A 21,080-nucleotide genomic window follows, 5' to 3' on the forward strand; every position below is an offset into this window, starting at 1 on the left:
GGAGGTAAAGGTTGCAGTGAGCCGAGATCACACCACTGCACTCCAGCCTGGGTGGCAGAGACCCTGCCTAAAAATAGAAAAAAAGAAAGAAAGAAAAGAAGCCCCTTAACCTCAGGTGAAAAGTTCACAGAAAACAGGACTGTGATGGAATCTATATAAATTGAATTCACTGCTTAGTGCCCTGACATTTAGAAATTTTACTTTCTTAGAGTGGTAAAGTATCAACTTAAGACTACTTTAGGCCACACATGGTGGCTCATGCCTGTAATCCCAGCACATTGGGAGGCCAAGGCGGGTGGATTGCCTGAACTCAGGAGTTTGCGACCAGCCTGGGTAGCAAGGTGAAACCCTGTCTCTACTAAAATACAAAAAATTATCTGGGCGCGGTGGCCCTTGCCTGTAATCCCAGCTACTTGGGAGGCTGAGACAGAAGAATTGCTTGAACCCCAGAGGCGGAGGTTGCAGTGAGCTGAGATCGTGCCACTGCACTCCAGCCTGGGCAACAGAGAGAGACTCTGTCTCAAAAAAAAAAAGACTGCTTTAGCTTTGCCCATATGAGATATCATTTATGATTAATGTATGTACAAAGTTTAGAACAGTGTCTGATGTATAATAAATTTCACATAAATGTTAACTTACTTCCTGTCCCCTGCCCCCAACGCACACAACTGCTAGACTGAACATAAGCTCTATGAGATCTGGGATAGTGGTTTGTTCATTACTGTATCCCTGGTGGCCTGGCACATATGGCACATAGTAAGCACTAAATAAGGATTTGTTAAATGAATAGATGGTAGGTTCTTCTTGGCAAGCTTACCTTAGAACTGTATCGAGCTGGCATGACTTTAGATGGCTGGGAAAAGAGTATAAAGCTATCATTCCTTGGTGACACATTTTTTCCTTGTTGTGATGTAGATGCCTCCACTCCGGCCTCATCAGAGTTAAATAAGCAGGAGAAGGAGAGCAGCATGGGTGATCCAATGGAAGAAGCACTTGCTCTTTGCTCAGGCTCTTTTCCAACAGACAAGTAAGTCTCAGATTGCTGGGAACTTGGGAAGGCCTGGCCTTTTGATAAAATCAAAATAACTGATCATCTTAAGGGCTTTGCACCTTTTCTGAGACTCTTGCAGTGGATTTGAGTCTCATATATGCCTAGTAAGCAAATTATAATGCTTTGGTAGAGAACAGGGTAAAAAAGGCAAGAATATGAAATATATTTAATATCATTAATAGGGAAATGCCAATTAAAACCACAGTGAGACACCCATTAAGATGACTTTTATCAAAAAACCCAAAGAGTGTTAGTGAGAATGTGGAGAAACTGGAAACCTTGTGTACTATTGGTGAGAATGTAAAATAGTACAGCTGCTAGGGAAAGTATGATGGCTTCTCAAAAATTAAAAATAGAGGCCAGGTGCGGTGGATCACCTGAGGTCAGGAGTTTGAGATCAGCCTGACCAATGTGGTAAAACTCTGTCTCTACTAAATACAAAAAATTAGCTGGGCATGGTGGCACATGCCTGTAATCCCAGCTACTTGGGAGGCTGAAGCAAGAGAGTTGCTTGAACCCGGGAGGCAGGGGTTTTAGTGAGCCAAGGTCATGCCATTTTACTCCAACCTGGATAATAAGAGCAAAACTCTGTCTCAAAATAAATAAATAAAATAAAAATAGTATGACCATATGATCCAGCAATTTCACTTCTTCGTCTGTACCCCAAAAAAGTGAAAGCAGGACTTGAACAGATATTTGCACCCCCATGTTCAAAGCAGCATTATTCATAGTAAGTAGTCAAAACATGAAAGCAACCTATGTTTATTGGCAGATGAATGGGTAAACAAAATGCGGTATATATATATATGCAATGGAATATTCAACCTTAAAATGGAAATTCTGGCTGGGCATGGTGGCTCACACCTGTAATCCCAACACTTTGGGAGGCTGAGGTGGGTGTATCACTTGAAGCTTAGGAGTTTGAGACCAGCCTGGATAATATGGCAAAACCCCATCCCTATAACATGATTGTGCCACTGCACTCTGGGCATCAGAGCAAGACCCTGTCTCAAAAAAAAAGGAAGTTGTGACGCTTGCTACAACATGGATGAACCTTAGGATGTTATGCTAAAAGAAATAAGCCAGTCACCAAAAGACAAATACTGTATGAGTCCACTTACATGAGGTACTTAGAATAGTCAAATGCATAGAGACAGAAGGTAGAATGGTGGTTGCCAGAGACTGAGGTTATGGGGAAATGGAGAGTTTAATGGGTATACAGTTTTGGTTTTGCAAGCCGAAAAGAGTTCTGGAGATTGCTTAACGATATGAATGTACTTAATACTACTGAACTATAGAAAGATCATTAAAAAGGCAAATTTTATATTATGTGTATTTTACCACAATTGAAAATTTAGAAAATTTTCTTCCTGTTTCTTGAAGAGATTTTTGGTGATAATAGAAGTTTTAAATTTGGCCAGGTGAGGTGTCTCATACCTATAATCCCAGTACTTTGGGAGCCCAAGGCGAGCAGATTGCTTGAGCCCAGAATTCAAGACGAACCTGAGCAACATGGTGAAATCTGTCTCTACAAAAAATACAAAAATTAGCTGAGCATGGTGGCTTTGTACCTCTAGTCCCAGCTACTCAGAAGGCTGATGTGGGAGGATCACTTGAGCCCTGGAGGTGGAGGTTACAGTGAGCTGAGATGGTGCCACTGTACTCCAGGTGGTATAAGAGACCAAGACTGTCTCAGAGAAAAAAAAAAAAATTACACAAAATTTTTTTAAATTCCTAACTTGGCTGACTACTTGTAGTTTGCTTTCAACAACTTATTTATTGATTCATTGATTTACATTTCAGGGAAGAGGAAGACGAGGAGGAGGAATTTGGAGACTTCCAGCTTGTCTCAAATGATAATGAGTTTGATACTGATGAGGTGAGTATGAAGGGAACAAAGTAATCATAACTGAACTCCATGTATTGCTGCCCTCAAGTGTTTTTTTCCCCTCAGTTCTTGAGAATTCTAAGTTTGGCATCTTATCAGAAACAATTTCCTAGAATGAGGTGTTTGGGCAGATGTTTATAAATCCTTTTTTTGTGGAGGACACATTTTATTCTGCTTAATTTGGATATGATGCTGATTTTGTAGGATGAACACAGTGACTCTGATAATGAAGACCTGGCACTGGAAGACCATGAAGATGATGATGAAGAACTCCTGAATCGATCTGAGAAGTTGAAAAGGCAAATGTAGGTGTTATTAATATGTCAATTCCTTCAGGTGTATTTAAAAGTTGGTCACTAGGCCAGGCATGGTGGCTTGCGCCTGTAATCCCAGCACTTTGGGAGGCTGAGGCAGGCGGATCACCTGAGGTCAGGAGTTCAAGACCAGCCTGGCCAACATGGTGAAACCCTGTCTCTACTAAAAAATATAAAAATTAGCAAGATGTGATGGCAGGCGCCTGTAGTCCCAGCTACTTGGGAAGCTGAGGCAGAGAGAATTGCTTGAACCCAGGAGATGGATTTGCAGTGAGCCGAGATCACACCACTGCATTTCAGCCTGGATGACAGAGCAAGACTCTGTCTCAAAAAAAAAAAAAAATATTTGATCACTTAATATGTCCTGTGTGCTAATAACTGTGCTTTACAGGCATTAACATATTATCTTATGCTGGGTGCAGTGGCTCAGGCCTGTAATCCCAGCACTTTGGGAGGCCAAGGCAGGCATATCACTTGAGGTCAGGAGTTTGAGACCAGAGTGACCAACATGGTGAAACCCCTCTACTAAAAATACAAAATACAAAATAAAATACAAAAATTAGCCAGGCATGGTTCCAGGCGCCTGTAGTGCCAGCTACTTGGGAGGCTGAGGCAGGAGAATGGCTTGAATCCGGGAGGCGGAGGTTACAGTGAGCTAAGATTACCCTACTGCACTCCAGCCTGGGTAATAGAGCAAGACTCCATCTAAAAAAAAAAAAAAAATTATGAGTGAGTACTATTCTCCTCATTTTACAGTTGAAGGAACTGAGCCTCAGAAAGATTAAATTTACCCAAGATCACATAGCTAGAAGGTAGCAGAGCCTGGATTCAACTTAGATTAGGTAAAATCTCCCCTAACAGTCAAGTTAATAGTTTGCCACTGTTTTTTTTTTGAGACGGAGTCTCGTTCTGTTGCCCAGGCCAGAGTGCAATGGCGCGATCTCCACTCACTGCAAGCTTCACCTCCCAGGTTCACACGATTCTCCTGCCTCAGCCTCCCGTGTAGTTGGGACTACAGGTGCCCGCCACTGTGCCCGGCGAATTTTTGTATTTTTAGTAGAGACGGGGTTTCACCGTGTTAGCCAGGATGGTCTCAATCTCCTGACCTCGTGATCCGCCCGTCTTCAGCCTCCCAAAGTGCTGGGATTACAGGCGTGAGCCACCGCACCTGGCCAGTTTGCCACTTTTTAACTTAAATCCGCCTGCCTCAGCTTCCCAAGTAGCTGGGACTACAGGCATGTGCCACCACACCTGGCTAATTCTTTTTACTTTTTGTAGAGATGGGGCCTTGCTTTGTTCCCAGGCTGGTCTTAAACTCCTAGCCTCAAGTGATCCTCCTGCCTCAGCTTCCCAAAGTCTGGGATTACAGGCATGAGCCACCAGGCCCAGCCTTTTTTTTTTGAGATGGAGTCTTGCTCTCCAGGCTGGAGAGCAGTGGCATGATCTTGGCTCACTGCAACCTCCACTTCCTGGGTTCAAGCGATTCTCCTGCCTCAGCCTCCCGAGTAGCTGAGCCTATAGGCATGTGCCACCACACCCAGCTAATTTTTGTATATTTAGTAGAGACGGGGTTCACTATGTTGGTCAGGATGGTCTTGATCTCTTGACCTCATAATCTGCCCGCCTTGGCCTCCCAAAGTGCTGGGATTACAGGCGTGAGCCACCCCACCCAGCCGGCCCAGCTTACTTTTTTGATATGTTGTTCTAGTCATGAAAGTAAAATATTTATTTTAGGATATTTAAAAGAATACAAACCGGGTGCAGTAGCCTACGCCTTTAATCTCAGCACTTTGGGGAGCTGAGGCGGGTGGATCACCTGAGGTCAAGAGTTCGAGACCAGCCTGGCCAACATGGCGAGAACCCATCTCTACTAAAAATACAAAATTAGCCAAGCGTGGTGGCCAGTGCCTGTAATCCCAGGAGGCAAGGCTGGAGAATCGCTTGAACTGGGAGGTGGAGGGTGCAGTGAACTGATATTGTGCCATTGCATTCCAGCATGGGCGACGAGAGAAACTCCATTCCCTCCCACCCCCCCCAAAAAAAAGAATACAGAAAGATATAAATAAAAAGTTATCCATGTCCACCATCCAGGATATAAATGAAAGTTAGTTAGTTCCTCTTAATCTTTTTTATGCGTATATTTTTATATAGTTGAGATTTGTACAATCTTTTTATATGTATAATTTTGAATTTTTTCTCTAATTAGCATATCCAGAAACATTTTCCTATGATGTTAAAAAGTTTTATAAAGACAATTCTTACAGGTATTTAATATTATATTGTATGTGAATGATTTGGAATTCACATTAGGATATCATATTGATCCCTATTAGATTTATATGGTTGCTTTTATCCCATAATTTCATTCTGTTAAGATTCACTTTGGGTTCTAATTTGTCACCTGTCAAATTAACTCTCATAAAGCTTTAGGTCATCCATAGATTTTTCTAAGGTAGTGGTTCTTATCTGCAGAGCTCTTTGTTTAAATAAAATCTTTTAAAGAATAACAGATAAAAGTTGAACTGTTTAAAGACAGTAAGTGGGAAGTTTGGGAAACTTAGTGACTAGTGGCCCCTGAAGGAATTTTCCAGGAACCCTAGGATTTAGAACAATTTAGCTTTAAGAAAATACAGTGTAGGCTGGGCGTGGTGGCTCACGCCTGTAATCCCAGCACTTTGGAAGGCTGAGGCAGACAGATCACCTGAGATCAGGAGTTCAAGACCACCCTGGCCAACATGGTGAAACCCTATCTCTACTGAAAAAACAAAAATTAGCCAGGCATGGTGGCACGCACCTGTAATCCCAGCTACTTGGGAGGTTGAGGCATGAGAATCGCTTGAACCCAGGAGGTGGAGGTTGCAGTGAGCCGAGATGGCGTCTCTGCAGTCCAGCCTGGGCGACAGAGCAAGACTTCATCTCAAAAAAAATAATAATAATACAGTATAGGTCTTTGATAAAAATCAGTTTTTAGAAAGCCACCAAAATTCTGCCATTTTGGACCACATGGGACCAAGATGACTTTGAATCCAGGGTGACAAGAGATTTGTTCTCAAGGGGAGCTGAAGTCAAAAGAAGTAACTAGTAGTCGTTTTGATTACCAGGAGCTGTGAGCCTCAGTCTTCCTTCTGATGTGGGGGTCAAGATTTGTTAGGCTGTAAGAAGGTCCCAGTTTATTACCTTTCTACACCACACCATCTCTAGTTTGTCTCGTAAAGCTGGTGTGCTCAAATGCAAAACAAAATAGTTGAACTTCCAGCAGGTATTCTAATACATGTAGAAGAGATTAAGAGTTTTCTGGCTTTCAAATCACCCAATCTAAATTGAATCCAGGCTCTGCTACCTTCTAGCTATGTGACCTTGGGTAAATTTAATCTTTCCAAGGCTCAATTCCCTCAACTGTAAAATGAAGAGAATAATAGTATCCATTCCTAAGATAATATGTTAATGCCTGTAAAGCACAGTTATTAGCACACAAGACATATTAAGTGATCAACTTTTAAATACAGATGCTCCACATCTTACAATGGGGCTATATCCTGATCAATCCATCCTAAGTTGAAAATGCACTTTCAGCTTATCTAGCTGTAACTCCATTGTAAATTGAGAAGCATACTAAGTGCGTATCACATTCATGTCATCGTAAAGTTGAAAAATCATTAAGTCAAACCATCATAAGTAGGACACTATTACCAAAAAAATTTAAATATTATCAAATGTATTATGTTTATTATTAGAAGTGGCTCTGTGTTCTGCTTTTCTCTGCTTCCATATTCTGTGAGTATATTCATTGTTGCATTTTCTAATCCTCAAAATTGCTTTCTAGGAGATTGAGGAAATACCTGGAGGATGAGGCAGAGGTGTCAGGAAGTGATGTGGGAAGTGAAGATGAGTATGATGGGGAAGAAATTGATGAATATGAAGAGGATGTAATTGATGAAGTACTTCCTTCTGATGAGGAACTACAGAGTCAAATCAAGAAAATACACATGTCAGTATCCCAACAAGCCTTTCTGAGTAATAGGGTACATCTTAAGACAAGCCCTATAACCAGCCAGAATGGTCCTTGTTTTGAGCACCCTATTTCTTCTGTTGCAGGAAAACTATGTTGGATGATGATAAGCGACAGCTACGTTTATACCAAGAGAGGTACCTTGCTGATGGGGATCTGCACAGCGATGGTCCTGGGCGAATGAGGAAGTTTCGATGGAAAAACATAGGTATCCTGGTTGTTGTCTTTAAAAGCAATCACTAACGGGCCGGGTATGGTGGCTCACGCCTGTAATCCCAACACTTTGGGAGGCAGAGGTGGGCAGATCACAAGGTCAGGAGTTCAAGACCAGCCTGAAAAACATGGTGAAACCCCATCTCTACTAAAAGTAACAAAAATTAGCCGGACGTGATGGCATGCACCTGTAATCCCAGCTACTCAGGAGGCTGAGGCAGGAGAATTGTGTGAACCTGGGAGACAGAGGTTGCAGTGAGTGGAGATCACGCCATTGCACTCCAGGCTGGGCGACAGAGTGAGACTCCATCTCAAAAAAAAAAAAAAAAGCAAACAGTTATAATTCACATTTGTCCAGTTTCAGATGGCAAATGGCAAGCAAAACCATAACAGGCTATGTGAAGACCTAGTTGTAACTGTTGTTTTCTGTTAGAGGATGGGAAAAGTTTACATCATTATGTAGTAAATGATAAGGGTTTCTTTTTTGTCTGTCCAAGCACCCTCTCCTGTGAGGACTGCCGAATGCTGATTACCTTCACTCTTTGTTTAGATGATGCTTCCCAGATGGACTTGTTCCACAGAGACTCTGATGATGATCAGACTGAAGAACAGCTTGATGAGTCAGAAGCCAGGTGGAGGAAGGAGCGAATTGAACGAGAACAGTGGCTTCGGGACATGGTAGGAGTTCATCTACTCTGACCCTAGTTTATGAGACTCTCACTTAGCTTGTCATGATAGTTTCAAAATCTTAGGCAGCATATTGCTATATTTTTTAATCCTCGAGCTATCTTTTGTGTTTTGAGAAGGCTATACCATGAACAGTTCTCTTTGTGTTTGTGTAAGATTAATTTTTTTTGTCTAAAGCAGCAAAGGCTGCAAAAAGGAAAACAAATATCCCAGGAACTCTAGATTCACAATCCAGGCCATACTATTTAGGAAGGCTATAAACTTTTTTAAATGCTGTATAATTTTTTTTTCAGGCACAGCAGGGGAAAATTACAACTGAAGAAGAAGAAGAAATTGGGGAGGACAGTCAGTTTATGATACTGGCCAAGAAAGTTACAGCCAAAGCACTGCAGAAGAATGGTGAGCTCTTGTTTCTCCTTAAGGTCTAGCCCCCTGGATTGTTAGTGGTAGAGCTTTGGAGGTGACTCTAACCTTCAGGAGCTGTTGCAGCTTAATCCTAAGCTTGTGTCTAATACTGTCTTAAAGAGGTTTCTCAGAGGTGGTGGGAGACCGTGTACTTAGACTTTAGACTATTGGGCAGTAGAGACTGTATTTGTGAGTATATGTGGCTGGTTTTACTTTATGTTCTAAGGCTCAGAGTAGTTAATTCTGGCTTTCTCTATTTAGTTGCCCAGGATTGTATACCTAAGTGTTAGAGGTGGGATTTGAATCCAGGAATATTTAACTCCAGAAAGCTCTTCACTATTCCATACACTCACCACTTCTGTTTTTCTTAAATGATTACTGTTCAACTTAGTTGTGTCTCTTCTTGGAGCCAATTATTATAGTTTCAAAGTTACCATTATATAGAACAGAGTTCCCATGGCTTTAGCATATTGATTTAGTTACAAGATTTCTTAACTTGTTTAGAGTTAAAAGTAATTCTAATCAGCTTTTCCCAGAATAGGCCTCTCTGTCTTTTCTTTCCAGCCAGTCGCCCTATGGTTATTCAGGAATCAAAGTCTTTGCTCAGAAATCCTTTTGAAGCCATCAGACCAGGAAGTGCTCAACAGGTTGGTTGGGAACCTTGTTAATCTGACATCGTAGTCTACAGGTTATAAACGCCCAGGTCCAGCTTAGGGAATAGCCTCTGTCATTAGAGGAAGGAGGTGGCTGCAGGGAAAGAGTTAATGTCAAAGAGTCTGCTATTTCTTTTCTATTTGAATAGGGTAGGAATATGTACCCTCAATATCTAGGGGGAAGCAGGGAGGGAAGGACTTTTCATTCTTTAGTTGGCACTTGGGATTTGATACCAGATGACTCTTTTTTTCCTCAGGTGAAGACAGGCTCACTGCTAAACCAGCCCAAAGCTGTGCTTCAGAAACTGGCTGCTCTCTCTGACCGTAACCCCAGTGCTCCTCGAAATTCAAGAAACTTTGTCTTTCATACACTTTCTCCTGTCAAGGCTGAGGCGGCAAAGGAATTGTCTAAGTCTCAGGTATGGAATTTGAGAACTAATATGGTGGCTTCCCAAACCAGAATTTATTTATTTATTTATATTTAAAAACAAAAATTCTGGCTTAACCCCTTTATGCTGCAATGTTGAAATTTTGCACTCCCCGATAAGGAACAAGAGAATTGCTACCCCTAGTAGGTAATCAGCTTTTAAACTTGCCTAGAAAGTTTATCTTTCTTTTTTTCTGTTGTTAATCATCCACAATTTATGAGTTACTTGAGAGCTAATTGAAGGTAAGTACTTGTATGAAGGTCTTAAGCTGGCTCTGACTCCCTCTGCTCTCTAGGTAAAGAGAAGGGGTCCATCTTTCATGACTTCTCCTTCACCTAAGCGCCTCAAAACAGAAGATAGCACTTCAGGATTGAAGCGAAGCATCTTCAAATACTTGGAGAGCTAACACCATCAAAGTTGCCAAAATCTACATTGAGACTGCTTTGAGAAGTTCCTAGCACTGAAAATTGGAATTGACACTCAAGCCAACGATCCTTCCTTCCTTCATAATCAATGCAATAAGATTGCAGACAGAAATTCCTGTTCTTTCTACTGCACAGCTCTGGACCTCTCTTTTCCTAGTATTATTCCCTGGATTGGCCACTGATCTCAATTCTGCAGTATTTACAACATCAACAACTAATGGAATACTTGGGTGAGGTTTTTTTTTTTTTTTTTTAAGATGGAGTCTCACTCTGTTGCCCAGGCTGGAGTGCAGTGGCATGATCTCGGCTCACCGCAACCTCCACCTCCCAGGTTCAAGCAATTCTCCTGCCTCAGCCTCCCAAGTAGCTGGCGTTACAGGCTTGTGCCGATATGCCCAGCTAGTTTTTGTATTTTTAGTAGAGACAAGGTTTCACTATGTTGGCCAGGCTGGTCTTGAACTCCTGACCTCAAATGATCCACCCGCTTCGGCCCCGCGAAATGCTGGGATTACAGGCATGAGTCACCGCACCTGGCCTTGGGTTAGGTTTCACTTCTTCCATTAAACGTTTGACATTTTATCATAGCAGCTTTCTGGGTTAATGTCTCTTTGTGATAGAAGTGGTTGGAAGAGGAAGAGTAGGGAAAAGTGTGACATTACAGATTAAACAGTGAAAATCAGTACCACAATGACTCCTTTACACCCATGATATATGTACCATGATGACCAGGGTTCAGTGAAAGAAAGATTTCTTTTCTTTTCTTTTCTTTTTTTTTTTTTTTGAGACAGTCTCACTTTGTTGCCTAGTCTGGAATGCAGTGGTGCATCTTGGCTCATGGCAGCCTCTGCCTCCCGGGTTCAAGTGATTCTCCTGTCTCAGCCTCCCAAGTAGCTGAGACTACAGACGCATGCCACCACACCCGGCTATTTTTTGTATTTTTAGTGGAGACAGGGTTTCACCATGTTGGCCAGGCTGGTCTCAAACTCCTGACCTCAAGTGATCCAGCTGCCTCAGCCTCCCAAAGTGCTGAGATTACAGGCATGAACCACACTGTGCCCGGCCAAAAGAAAGATTTATTAGAGGACCTAGGAACCAATAGATGGGCTGCTGTATTACTCTTACCCCTTTCATTTTCCTGTATGCTTCTTCCCAAGCCAGCATCAAATTTTGATTTAATTTTTGCTGCTTAATAAGGACTTAAACTGGTACCCAAGTCAGAAAGACTGGCTCTAATTTTCTGGAGCTTGGGGATGAAGATAAAGCGTTACATCCAGTGTTTGTCCACCACAGTCTATGAGGAAGAGAGACCTTCCCTTGGACTGAATTCTCAGTTTGAAACACTGTTGTTCAAAGACCTCCCTTCTGGGTCTGACAAGAAGAAACATAACCATTATTTATTGCATTCTCCTGGCTTACATACATTGCCCTCACTAGTCAATCGACATTTCAGTATTTCATTACTAATTTTGAGAGAAGACCACCATGGAATTTAAAAAAATATTATTGAAGAGAATTGCCATCATTCTCCATTTGCCCTGAACTACCACAAGCTTCTTAGAATTTTAGATAAATGTTTTTCCCCTCAGAACTGAGCATCAATGCTGCTTTCGAAAAACATTCCATGTGAATACTGTGGTTTCAGTGTCAGGACCTGGACTTGGGAAGGTGGAAGAGAGTGTGCCAGTTTTTTATTTGGAGATGGGAACACCAATTTAATTGATGCAATTAGGTTGTAGGTTTTCTTTTTTTTATTTTTATTTTTATTTTTTGAGACAGAGTCTCGCTGTGTCGCCCAGGCTGGAGTGCAGTGGCTGGATCTCAGCTCACTGCAAGCTCCGCCTCCCGGGTTCACATCATTCTCCTGCCTCAGCCTCCCAAGTAGCTGGGACTACAGGCGCCCGCCACCTCGCCCAGCTAGTTCTTTGTATTTTTTTAGTAGAGACGGGGTTTCACCATGTTAGCCAGGATGGTCTCCATCTCCTGACCTCGTGATCCACCCGTCTCGGCCTCCCAAAGTGCTGGGATTACAGGCTTGAGCCACCGCGCCCGGCCTCTTTTTTCTTTTCGACATAGGCTGGCTCTGTCTCCTAGGCTACCCAGGTTCCAGCAATTCTCCTGCTTTGGCCTCCCGAGTAGCTGGTCTTGAGCTCCCGACCTGAGGTGATCCACCCGTCTCAGCCTTCCAAAGTGCTGGGATTACAGGTGTGAGCCACCGCACCCAGCCAGTTTTCTAATACTCAAGATGTTGACTTTGACAATACTTATGTTTGTATATTTGTAATCTTATAATGGGGGAAATGTGTATAAAGATGTTTTAATATGTATGTAGTTTTTCAATAAATCTTAATGCCTTGTCCAGCTTCAATGTTCATTCTTAGGTCAGTGCCTGTCTAACCTTGAAGAGCATTTCATTTTCAGGTTATCTTCATCCCAGGGAAATCCTCTGGGTCTAAAGTGAGAGGCTGCTGCAATTGTCCCCACACTGGCTTCTCAGTCCTAGTGAACTGATCAAGTTAACTTACCAAGTGGTTTGAGTTCAGCTCAGGTGAAGAGGATAATTGAGTTTACATAAATGGTACCTTCTATTACAGCTCTTTTTTTAAAGAAAAAAATTATTTTTAGAGACAGTTTCATTCTGTTGCCCAGGTTAGAGTGCAATGGCACAATCATAGCTCACTGTATCCTTGAACTCCTGGGCTTCAGCATCCTCCTTCCTCAACCTTTGGAAGAGCCAGGCCACATTACAGGCATATGCCACCATGCCCAGTTAATTATTTTATTTTAGTAGAGACGGGGTCTTGCTGTGTTGCCCCAGCTGATCTTGAGCTCCTGGCCTCAAGTAATCCTCCCACCTTGGCCTCCCAAAATGCTGGGGTCACAGGCTCAGCCACCATGCCCAGCCTGTTACAGCTTTGATTGGCCTTTCTCTTTAACTGAGTTTGTATGTACTTCATTTTATCCATGGGTTCAAGATAAGTGTTTTTGCCTCTTTCTTTGAACTCTCTCAACAGTGCCCAAGGCAAGGTGGCCTTTGCTGGGCCAAAGAGAACTGAGCAGGAAGGCTAGATACTTCTCCCCTCTTGTTTCCCTACATGTGTTTTAGGGAGAGATGGAAAAGACAATTGGAATTGACAACTGAGGATAAGAAAATTCAGCCAGGTGGCGATGGCTCACGCCGGTAATCCCAGCACTTTAGGAAACTGAGGTGGGTGCATTGCTTAAACTCAGGAGTTCGAGACCAGCCTGGGCAACATGGTGAAACCCCCTCTCTACTAAAAATACAAAAATTAGCCAGGCATGGTGGTGGCAGGCGCCTGTAGTCCCAGCTACTTGGGAGGCTGAGACAGGAGAATTGCTTGAACCTGTGAAGTGGAGGTTGCAGTGAGCTGAGATCGCGCCAGTCTACTCCAGTATGAGCAACAGAGTGAGACTCCTTCTCAAAACAAAAAAAAAGAAAGAAAGAAAGAAAATGGTTTCTGATTGAGGCTCCTGGGAGAAAGCCCTCTTTGGAGAAAGAAAACTTGAGTCTTAAACTCTGGGTTACTTTTCCTTATGCCAGGATAGCTGCTATAAAGTAAGCTAAGCCTTGATCTTGGTAACAGCATTGAAATGGACAGTTTTGATCTGACCCTTATGCCCTTTGCCCAAAGCACTGAGCCAGCAGTATCAGCTATGTTTTAATGAAATTGAAGCCCCAGGACCTGACACTACGGCTCGCAGGAGGACTCAGCTCCACTAGCTGGGAAATTACATATTTGGAGGGATCAGAGCCCATGAGCGTGGGAGATAGGGTATGCGCAGTGTCAGTCAATCTTTTTGTTTCTTCCTTGTTCCATACGCTTGAGTAGGGATACATGGTATTAACCTCTTTAAACAGGTCTCTAATTTCATCTCATTAATTCACAGTTGCACAGCCATACTAGGGTCTCTTCCATAAACCGTAAGAGTTTTTTCACCAAAGCTCTAGAGACAAGGTGCTCAGATCTCTGGCATCCCTCATTTTCTCAACTGCTTCTCTACAAACTTCTGCTCACTTTGAGAGTTTCTAATGCTCAGGCTGGAAGACTTTTTAGGGGATGTTTTTGGTTTTTATCTCCTAGGATTATGTCTAATCACTCTTGGGGCATCCTGTCCTGAGATTTGTGCACCTAAGGATAGGAGGAGAGTATTTCTGGGAGGAGTGTTCCCATGATACTATTTGATTATGTCATCCTTGAGATGGTATTGTATCTTATACCCTTATATCCTACTCATGGCCTGGCACACAGTTTGGAATATAGTGGTGCCTACCACAGTTTGAATAAATAACACTACACCTTTCACAGCCTCTGTTTATAAAATGAGGATAGTAAGTCATGGCTGTCTCAGAGTTGCTGGGGGGCTTCAGTTGGAAAATGTATGTCAGTGCATTATGTCAAGTGCCACTCTGTAAGCATAAGAAATTGCCAGTAGCTCCCAGAAAAAAAGAAATTCACCTCCTTTGAGAATGAAAGAAAGAAATTACCAGTATCACAATTATATCATATTTTGTAGGCCACTTCTTAAAGGCCCATTGTTTCTCAAATATCTCAAACTTGGCCGGGCGTGGTGGCCTGTCATCCCAGCACTTTGGGAGGCCGAGGCAGGTGAATCACTTGAGGCTGGGAGTTCGAGACCAGCCTGACCAACATGGAGAAACCCCGTCTCTACTAAAAATACAAAATAAGCCGGGCATGGTGGCGCATGCCTGTAATTCCAGCTGCTTGGGAGGCTGAGGCAGGAGAATTGCTTGAACCTGGGAGGTGGAGGTTGCAATGAGCTGAGATTGCACCATTGCACTCCAGCCTGGGCAACAAGAGTGAAACTCCATCTCAAAAAAAAAAAAAAGTCTCAAACTTAACATGAAAATGTGATTTTTTCTAAAAACCTGCTCTTCCTCCTGTATTTGCCATTTCAGTAAAAGGTACCTCCATATATCCAGTCACTCAGACTGGAACCCTAAAGAGCATTCTCGACCCCCTTCCTTAATCCTGTAATCAGACAGTCTCCAAGTTCTGTTATTTCTACTTCCAAACTGCATCTTGAATCAGTTCATTTCTTCCAGCTCTATGGCCAGCACCCTGGTCCAAGATTCTATAATTTCTTTCCAGGGTCCTACTATAGCCTCCTGACCTCCCCACTTTTGTTTTTGCTTCCCTTCCATCCAATCTGCACAGCAGCCAGAGGTGACCTTTATATAAATGTAATTTGGAAGATGATACTTCCCTACTTAAAATCTTTTAATGTCTTCCACCGCACTCAAAGTTCAAACTCCTCATGGCCGATACATGATATAGCTCTGCCTCCCAGCCTCCTGTCTTCTTTCTCATGACGTGCAGCCTCAGGAGCATCTAAAGTGTCCTCTTTTCCTGGAATGCCCTCCTCTACATCCTCCCTCTTTGTCTGACTGATGCATAATTTTCAGGGTGTTAGCTTAAGCCTAATTTCCTCAGAGACGCCTTCTCTGACCATTAACATCCCTTTCTTAATTAGGTTACCATTGTGTACGTTTCCTTTTCTTTTCTTTCTTTCTTTCTTTCTTTTTTTTTTTGAGACGGATTCTTGCTCTGTTGCCCAGGCTGGAGTGCAGTGGCACCATCTCAGCTCACTGCAACCTCTGTCTCCCCGGTTCAAGCAATTCTGACTCAGCCTCCCAAGTAGCTGGGGTTACAGGCATGTACCACCATGCCTGGCCAATTTTTGTATTTTTGATAGAGACGGGGAAGGTGTTAGCTTAAGTCTAACTTCTTCAGAGAAGCCTTCTCTGACCATTACCACCCCTTTCTCTAATTAGGCTACCTCTGTTTAAGTTTCCTTTTTTTTTTTTTTTTTTTTTTTTCAAATACGGATTCTCACTCTGTTACCCAGGCTGGAGTGCAGTGATGTGATCTTGGCTCACTGCAACCTTAGCCTCCCGGGCAATCAATTATCCTGCCTCAGCCTCCCAAGTAGCTGGGGTTACAGGTGTGTGCTACCACATCTGGCTAATTTTTGTATTTTTAGTAGATACGGGGTTTTGCCACGTTGACCAGGCTGATCTCAAACTCCTGACCTCAAGTGATCCACCTACCTCGGGCTCCCAAAGTGCTGGGATTACAGGTGTGAGCCACCTCACACAGCCTTAAGTTTCCTTTTGGGTCTATCATCATGATGTGTTACCTTAATGTTTGTCAAGGCTTGCTTTCCCTGCTAGACTGTAAGCACTGTGAAAACAGACCATATCTGTTTAGTCGAAAAATGTATGCTTTGGGTAGCACCATGCCTGGCACATAAAATAATTCAATGAATTTTCTGAGCAGTGAGTCATGGGAGACCTGGAAGAGCTAATGGTGAAAAGCATGGAGTTGAATTATATACAGAGGAGCTTTCTAGTGTAGGACAGAATACAGGTGGAGAGCTTTAGTCCTTGCTCTTTCTGCAGCTTGTAAGCATCATGACTTTGGGTAAGTCATTCTCAACTTTTTTACTCAGCTGGAAAATGGAGCTCATGTGAAATGACTTGGTTTAGCTCACAGGGTATGGTTAGGATCAAACGTAAAAATTAATGTGAAGTAAATGTGCATATTTCAGAGGCTGCACTAATGCAGGCTAACCCACTGCTGAGGAATGGGTAGAGCTGAGTGGGAAGGAGAAGCCAAGCCCCAACAAAGCTCCATAGTCCACCACTGGTGGCTAGCTATGTGCTGAGACTTGTTATAGCAGTAGAAATGGAGGCCTGCGTGTATGCTTGGACTCTCCAGTGAACTGGGAAGATAGACATGGCTTGTATATGGCTGGTGTCACCTCAGATTTTACCTTTTGAGGCCAAGGTGCCTGGTTTCTGTCCCCAGTAGTTGTATCGTCTTGGTCTGTATCATCCACATCCTTCCCATCCCCTCTTTTTGTCCTCTCTCCTCTCACCTTAAAGGTTTTTCATTTTCAGTTTATTGATTTAGTTCTTCCCTGTGGTGGGATTCATAATGGGAAAAGGGAGTTTGAAGTAGCTACAGCCTAAGGGTGATTGGAAGGAGTTATGGGGCTGGACACCTGAGTTCCTTCCCTTCATTTTAGAGAGAACCATAGTCCGTGGTATTCTTGATGGCTGGTGGGCTAGAGGTAGGGCTGAAGAGGCAGCTCCCAGCTCCAGGCTGGAGAATTATTGCCTAGTCCAAGGGGTAGAAAGTGCTGGGGCAGGGTTGGGAGTGAGCCATGGTTTGGGTTTTTCAGCCCTCATCTCTTTCTCAGAGGCTGAGGGAAGGAAAAAGGCTGACTGCCTACCCTTCTGTTTGTTTGTCTTGTCTAATTTAACTTATGTTATTTATCAAAAAGACAGGTTATTTGGAAAACCAGATGGACCTAGGCAAAAATCATCTGGGTTTTCCAAACGTGAAAAATTAGGTTCTGGGGGCCCAGGAGGGAAGGCGTGTGTGTGTGGGGTGTGTGTGTGTGTGGGGTGTGTGTGTGTGTGTGTGTGTGTGTGTGTGTGTGTGTGTGGTGTATGTATGGTTGAGGGGAGGGTGAGGTTGAGTGAATGTCTCTGTAGTTAGACCCAGAAATTGTTCCATGACTTCCAAGCATACTCCCTCATTCATTTTCCTTCAGGTTATTTATGATTAGAATCTAAATGAGAAAATTAAGATCTTAATGTTGGTTGCTGGATGTCTTAATTGACCAAGGATGAGAACCCATCAGGGCTATAGAAGAACAGCAGCTGACAGTTTTCTCTATCTTTCCAGCCCTCAGCCCCTTACACAGAGTGGGCAGGTTAGTGAGAGGTACAGGGTACTGACAGTTTTCTGAAGCAGAAACCTGTGCCTCTTGTCCCTTCAGCGTTATTGTCCCAAAACTGTTGCAGCAAATATGGAGGTTAGACATTAGGGAAGAACTTACAATCTCAACTTTCTGATGATCAGATGGCTAAAAGAACACTGAGGATCCAGGGCTATCTCTCCATTGACTTTCCAGGGAAGGAGCTAGCCCAGCTTCCTTTTGGGCAATGGTGGCTTGCTCTGTAGCTACAACCAGGAATTTGTAAAGCTTGTGGTTTTGGGCCCGACATGGTGGCACATGCCTGTAATCCCAGCACTTTGGGAGATTGAGGCGGGGGGATTGCTTGAACTCAGAGGTTTGAGACCAGCCTGGGTAAAATGGTGAAACCCCATCTCTACAAAAAATACAAAAATTAGCTGTGCACGGTGGCGTGCGCCTGTAGTCCCAACTACTTGGTAGGCTAAGGTAGGAAGATCACTTGAGCCTGAGGGTTGTGGCTGCAGTGAGCCAAAACTGCAGCATTGCACTCTAGCCTGGGTGACATAGTGAGACTCTGTCTCAAAAGAAAAAAAAAAAAAAAGAAAAAAGCTTGTGGTTTTGTTACCTTGGGCAGCAACATTTTTAGGAAGGAATTAAAGCAGGAGGCTATTGAGGCACAGCTCTTGGCTGCCAGAGAGGAAATGTTCTGGCTGAAAGCAGAAGGCAGGCCATCCCGTTCATACACATATGCAACATATGCACACACACAGAAGACAGCCAAGACCCTTTCTGACCTAAGAAATCTTTGGTGGCAGCAATAGCACTTGTCCCATTGTGAGTGGCATTTTTTCAAAGTGTCATTGGACTGTGAAAGCTACTTAATAACTTGATCTCATCTGAATAATCTGAGTTAATACTAGCTTCACAGTTGTGAGGATTAAATAAAAAAAATTTGTAAAGTGTCTGCCTCAAGGCCTGGCACACAGTAAATCTCAACAAATGCTCGTTGAATGAATGAATCCATGAATCTGAGCATTAAGGCCCCCTTCACCGTTTCCAAGGATCAGTGCATAATAGCCCCGGTAACAGACTTGTAGACTGTCCCAACTGAGCCTGCAGCCTGAGGCATGATCTAAACCTGCTGTTTCTTTGACAAATATTTGATGACTTATGGTATGGAGGGTGGACCCTTCCATGAAGGCCTTGTTGGCCCAGCTGTTGGAAGCACTATGCAGACAGCCTTTCAGGGTGGGAACTGCCTCAGAAAGCACCTTGTCCAAGGTCAAGGATAGCCCACATCCAATGGCAACAGGTGTATAAAGGCCTGGCCTTCTTAGCTCATTTTGAGTCAACTCTCAAGGGCCATTCTAGCTTCAGAGCTCTCTGTGGGGTTGGCTAAGGCTGTCACAGGCTTGTCCTGTAGATCAGCTTCTTCCTCTGCCCACTCCTGCTCATTCTCATTCTTCCACAGCTGTTGATCCCAAAGGAGGTTCTTAATAAACATCCAGCGCATTAAACATTCTCAGAGTTGGCTTCCTGGGAAATCCAAGCTGTGAATGCAATAGTCCTGGTGGCCAAGCCTTTAGAACAACAAAGAACGGACTCCTTTGCAATGGATTTCCAGCGTTGGAGGTGTGGATACTGTCTCTTTATGCCCACCAGAGGGCAGCAGCATCCTAGCCACCTGCCCTCCTGAGGCTCCAGGAGTAGGCTTGAAGACTTTTCCCAGGCTACTTCACGCCCCACACCAGTATTGGGCAGGATCACTTAAGGTGTCCACCCTCCCGACTAAAACAACAAACTTTCTTAAACTGTCCAGGCCTTAGTTTGTTAGTCTCAAGCTCCTGCACCACCAGCACTGAAGGCCAATCCGTCTTCCCACTGCACCCCTTCCCTTGCTCCCGGGCCGGCAAACTCCGTGCCTGGGATCTCCTACCCCTTACACTTACCACCCCCCACAATAGATTTGTTTTCTGTGTGACAAGGTAATTACGAGCTTGGGGCCAGTAGGCCCAGGGGCCAGTCTGAGGATGGTTGCTTCATTCTGGCTCTGCCTGTTCTGCTAACGGTATTGATTTTCAGTTTTATTTAGTATGATGATGTGTGTGTGTGATCTGGCCCTGGTGACATGACATATGGAGACAAGAGGGTGAGAACAAATTTCCTCTTGTCACAATTTGACTTCTTGAAACCGCCCCCCCCCCACTCCGGCCCAGCATTGTTTATCTACAGGTTTTAGCATCTTTACTTACCTGTCTTCATTCTGTCCCCTCATCCCCAAAGATTTCCAAGAGATTCTTCTGGGAATTGGAGCCAGATGGATGTGGCTACAGGAAGGAGGAAAGGGTCTGGGAAGAGGAGTGAGAGCAGCAAGCGCACTACCTTTGGTTAGCAGCCACTAACTCATCCAGCAAACATTTACTACATTCCCATCACCTGTCAGTTACTCCTGGGCTAAGCTCCCCAGCTCCCTGCTGGAGGCCATCCTGAGATAGGCTTTGCTATGCGCCTTTTTTTTTTTTTTCTGTCTGCATCTGTTTCTGTGGCTGTGAAATGGGTGTGAGGAAAACCTGGCCAGGAAGCTTTCAGAGAGAGTGAGGTTGAGTTTGGGTGCAACCAACTCAAAGAACGATGCTTGCTTGAACTTAAGGCTACTTAAGGCCTCCTGTAATGTAGTCTACTTCCTTACAAGGAAGAGGAAGGGTAAGCTTGAGGCAAAACATTACAAGTGGGAGGGGGCACTCTGAACTGCAGTGATTGCCGTGGGAATCAGCTGAGGCTGAGGGCGATTTGTGGGGCCATGTTTCCCCAGCCTGTCTTCTCTGTGCGTGCCAGGAGAATGAATAAATCATTGTTCATGGGCGGGATGCAGCTGCCGAGCTCCTCCCCTCGGCACATGCCCCGACTCCAGCTCCTCCATTGAGGGCTGCTGGAGCAGAGCGGTTTATACACCCAGCTCCCCAAATCCTATTGAGGCCTCCCCCTCTGCACGAGCCACCGGCTCCAAGCCCATTCAGCCTGGCCCTTTGTGCTGGGGGTTAAGTGGTTACATGTGGGGGGCACCCAGAAAGGAACTGTCAGGCCTTGAAAGGCTGTGCTGATACAGTGGCCTCCTACTGATGAATGGGGTGGGTGGAGGAGAGGTGGGCGGCCGGAGGGTGGGGTGGGGGAGAGGGCATGGGGATTATGGAGCCCACAGAGGCAGCTGCTAGGAAGGGGGTGGAACAGGCACCCCCTTCTCTCATTCCTCCTTCACTTCAG

The 21,080-nt window shown here is 44.0% G+C and overlaps 1 protein-coding gene across 1 annotated transcript in view; it reads left to right on the plus strand.

The window, feature by feature from the left end:
- Positions 1 to 10,386, plus strand: part of CLSPN (claspin) — a 35,823-nt gene extending 25,437 nt beyond the window's left edge. Inside the window, exons 16-25 of the mRNA XM_023232316.2 lie at positions 916 to 1,027; positions 2,855 to 2,930; positions 3,144 to 3,244; positions 7,077 to 7,241; positions 7,349 to 7,470; positions 8,026 to 8,153; positions 8,456 to 8,561; positions 9,132 to 9,214; positions 9,478 to 9,639; positions 9,944 to 10,386. Coding sequence (XP_023088084.1) covers positions 916 to 1,027; positions 2,855 to 2,930; positions 3,144 to 3,244; positions 7,077 to 7,241; positions 7,349 to 7,470; positions 8,026 to 8,153; positions 8,456 to 8,561; positions 9,132 to 9,214; positions 9,478 to 9,639; positions 9,944 to 10,054 — 1,166 coding nt within the window. The 3' untranslated portion in view covers positions 10,055 to 10,386. The remainder of the gene's footprint in view (positions 1 to 915; positions 1,028 to 2,854; positions 2,931 to 3,143; positions 3,245 to 7,076; positions 7,242 to 7,348; positions 7,471 to 8,025; positions 8,154 to 8,455; positions 8,562 to 9,131; positions 9,215 to 9,477; positions 9,640 to 9,943) is intronic.
- The last annotated feature ends 10,694 nt before the right edge of the window (positions 10,387 to 21,080 follow it).

The sequence above is a fragment of the Piliocolobus tephrosceles genome, chromosome 1 (assembly GCF_002776525.5).
Source record: "Piliocolobus tephrosceles isolate RC106 chromosome 1, ASM277652v3, whole genome shotgun sequence".
Lineage (NCBI taxonomy): Eukaryota > Metazoa > Chordata > Mammalia > Primates > Cercopithecidae > Piliocolobus > Piliocolobus tephrosceles.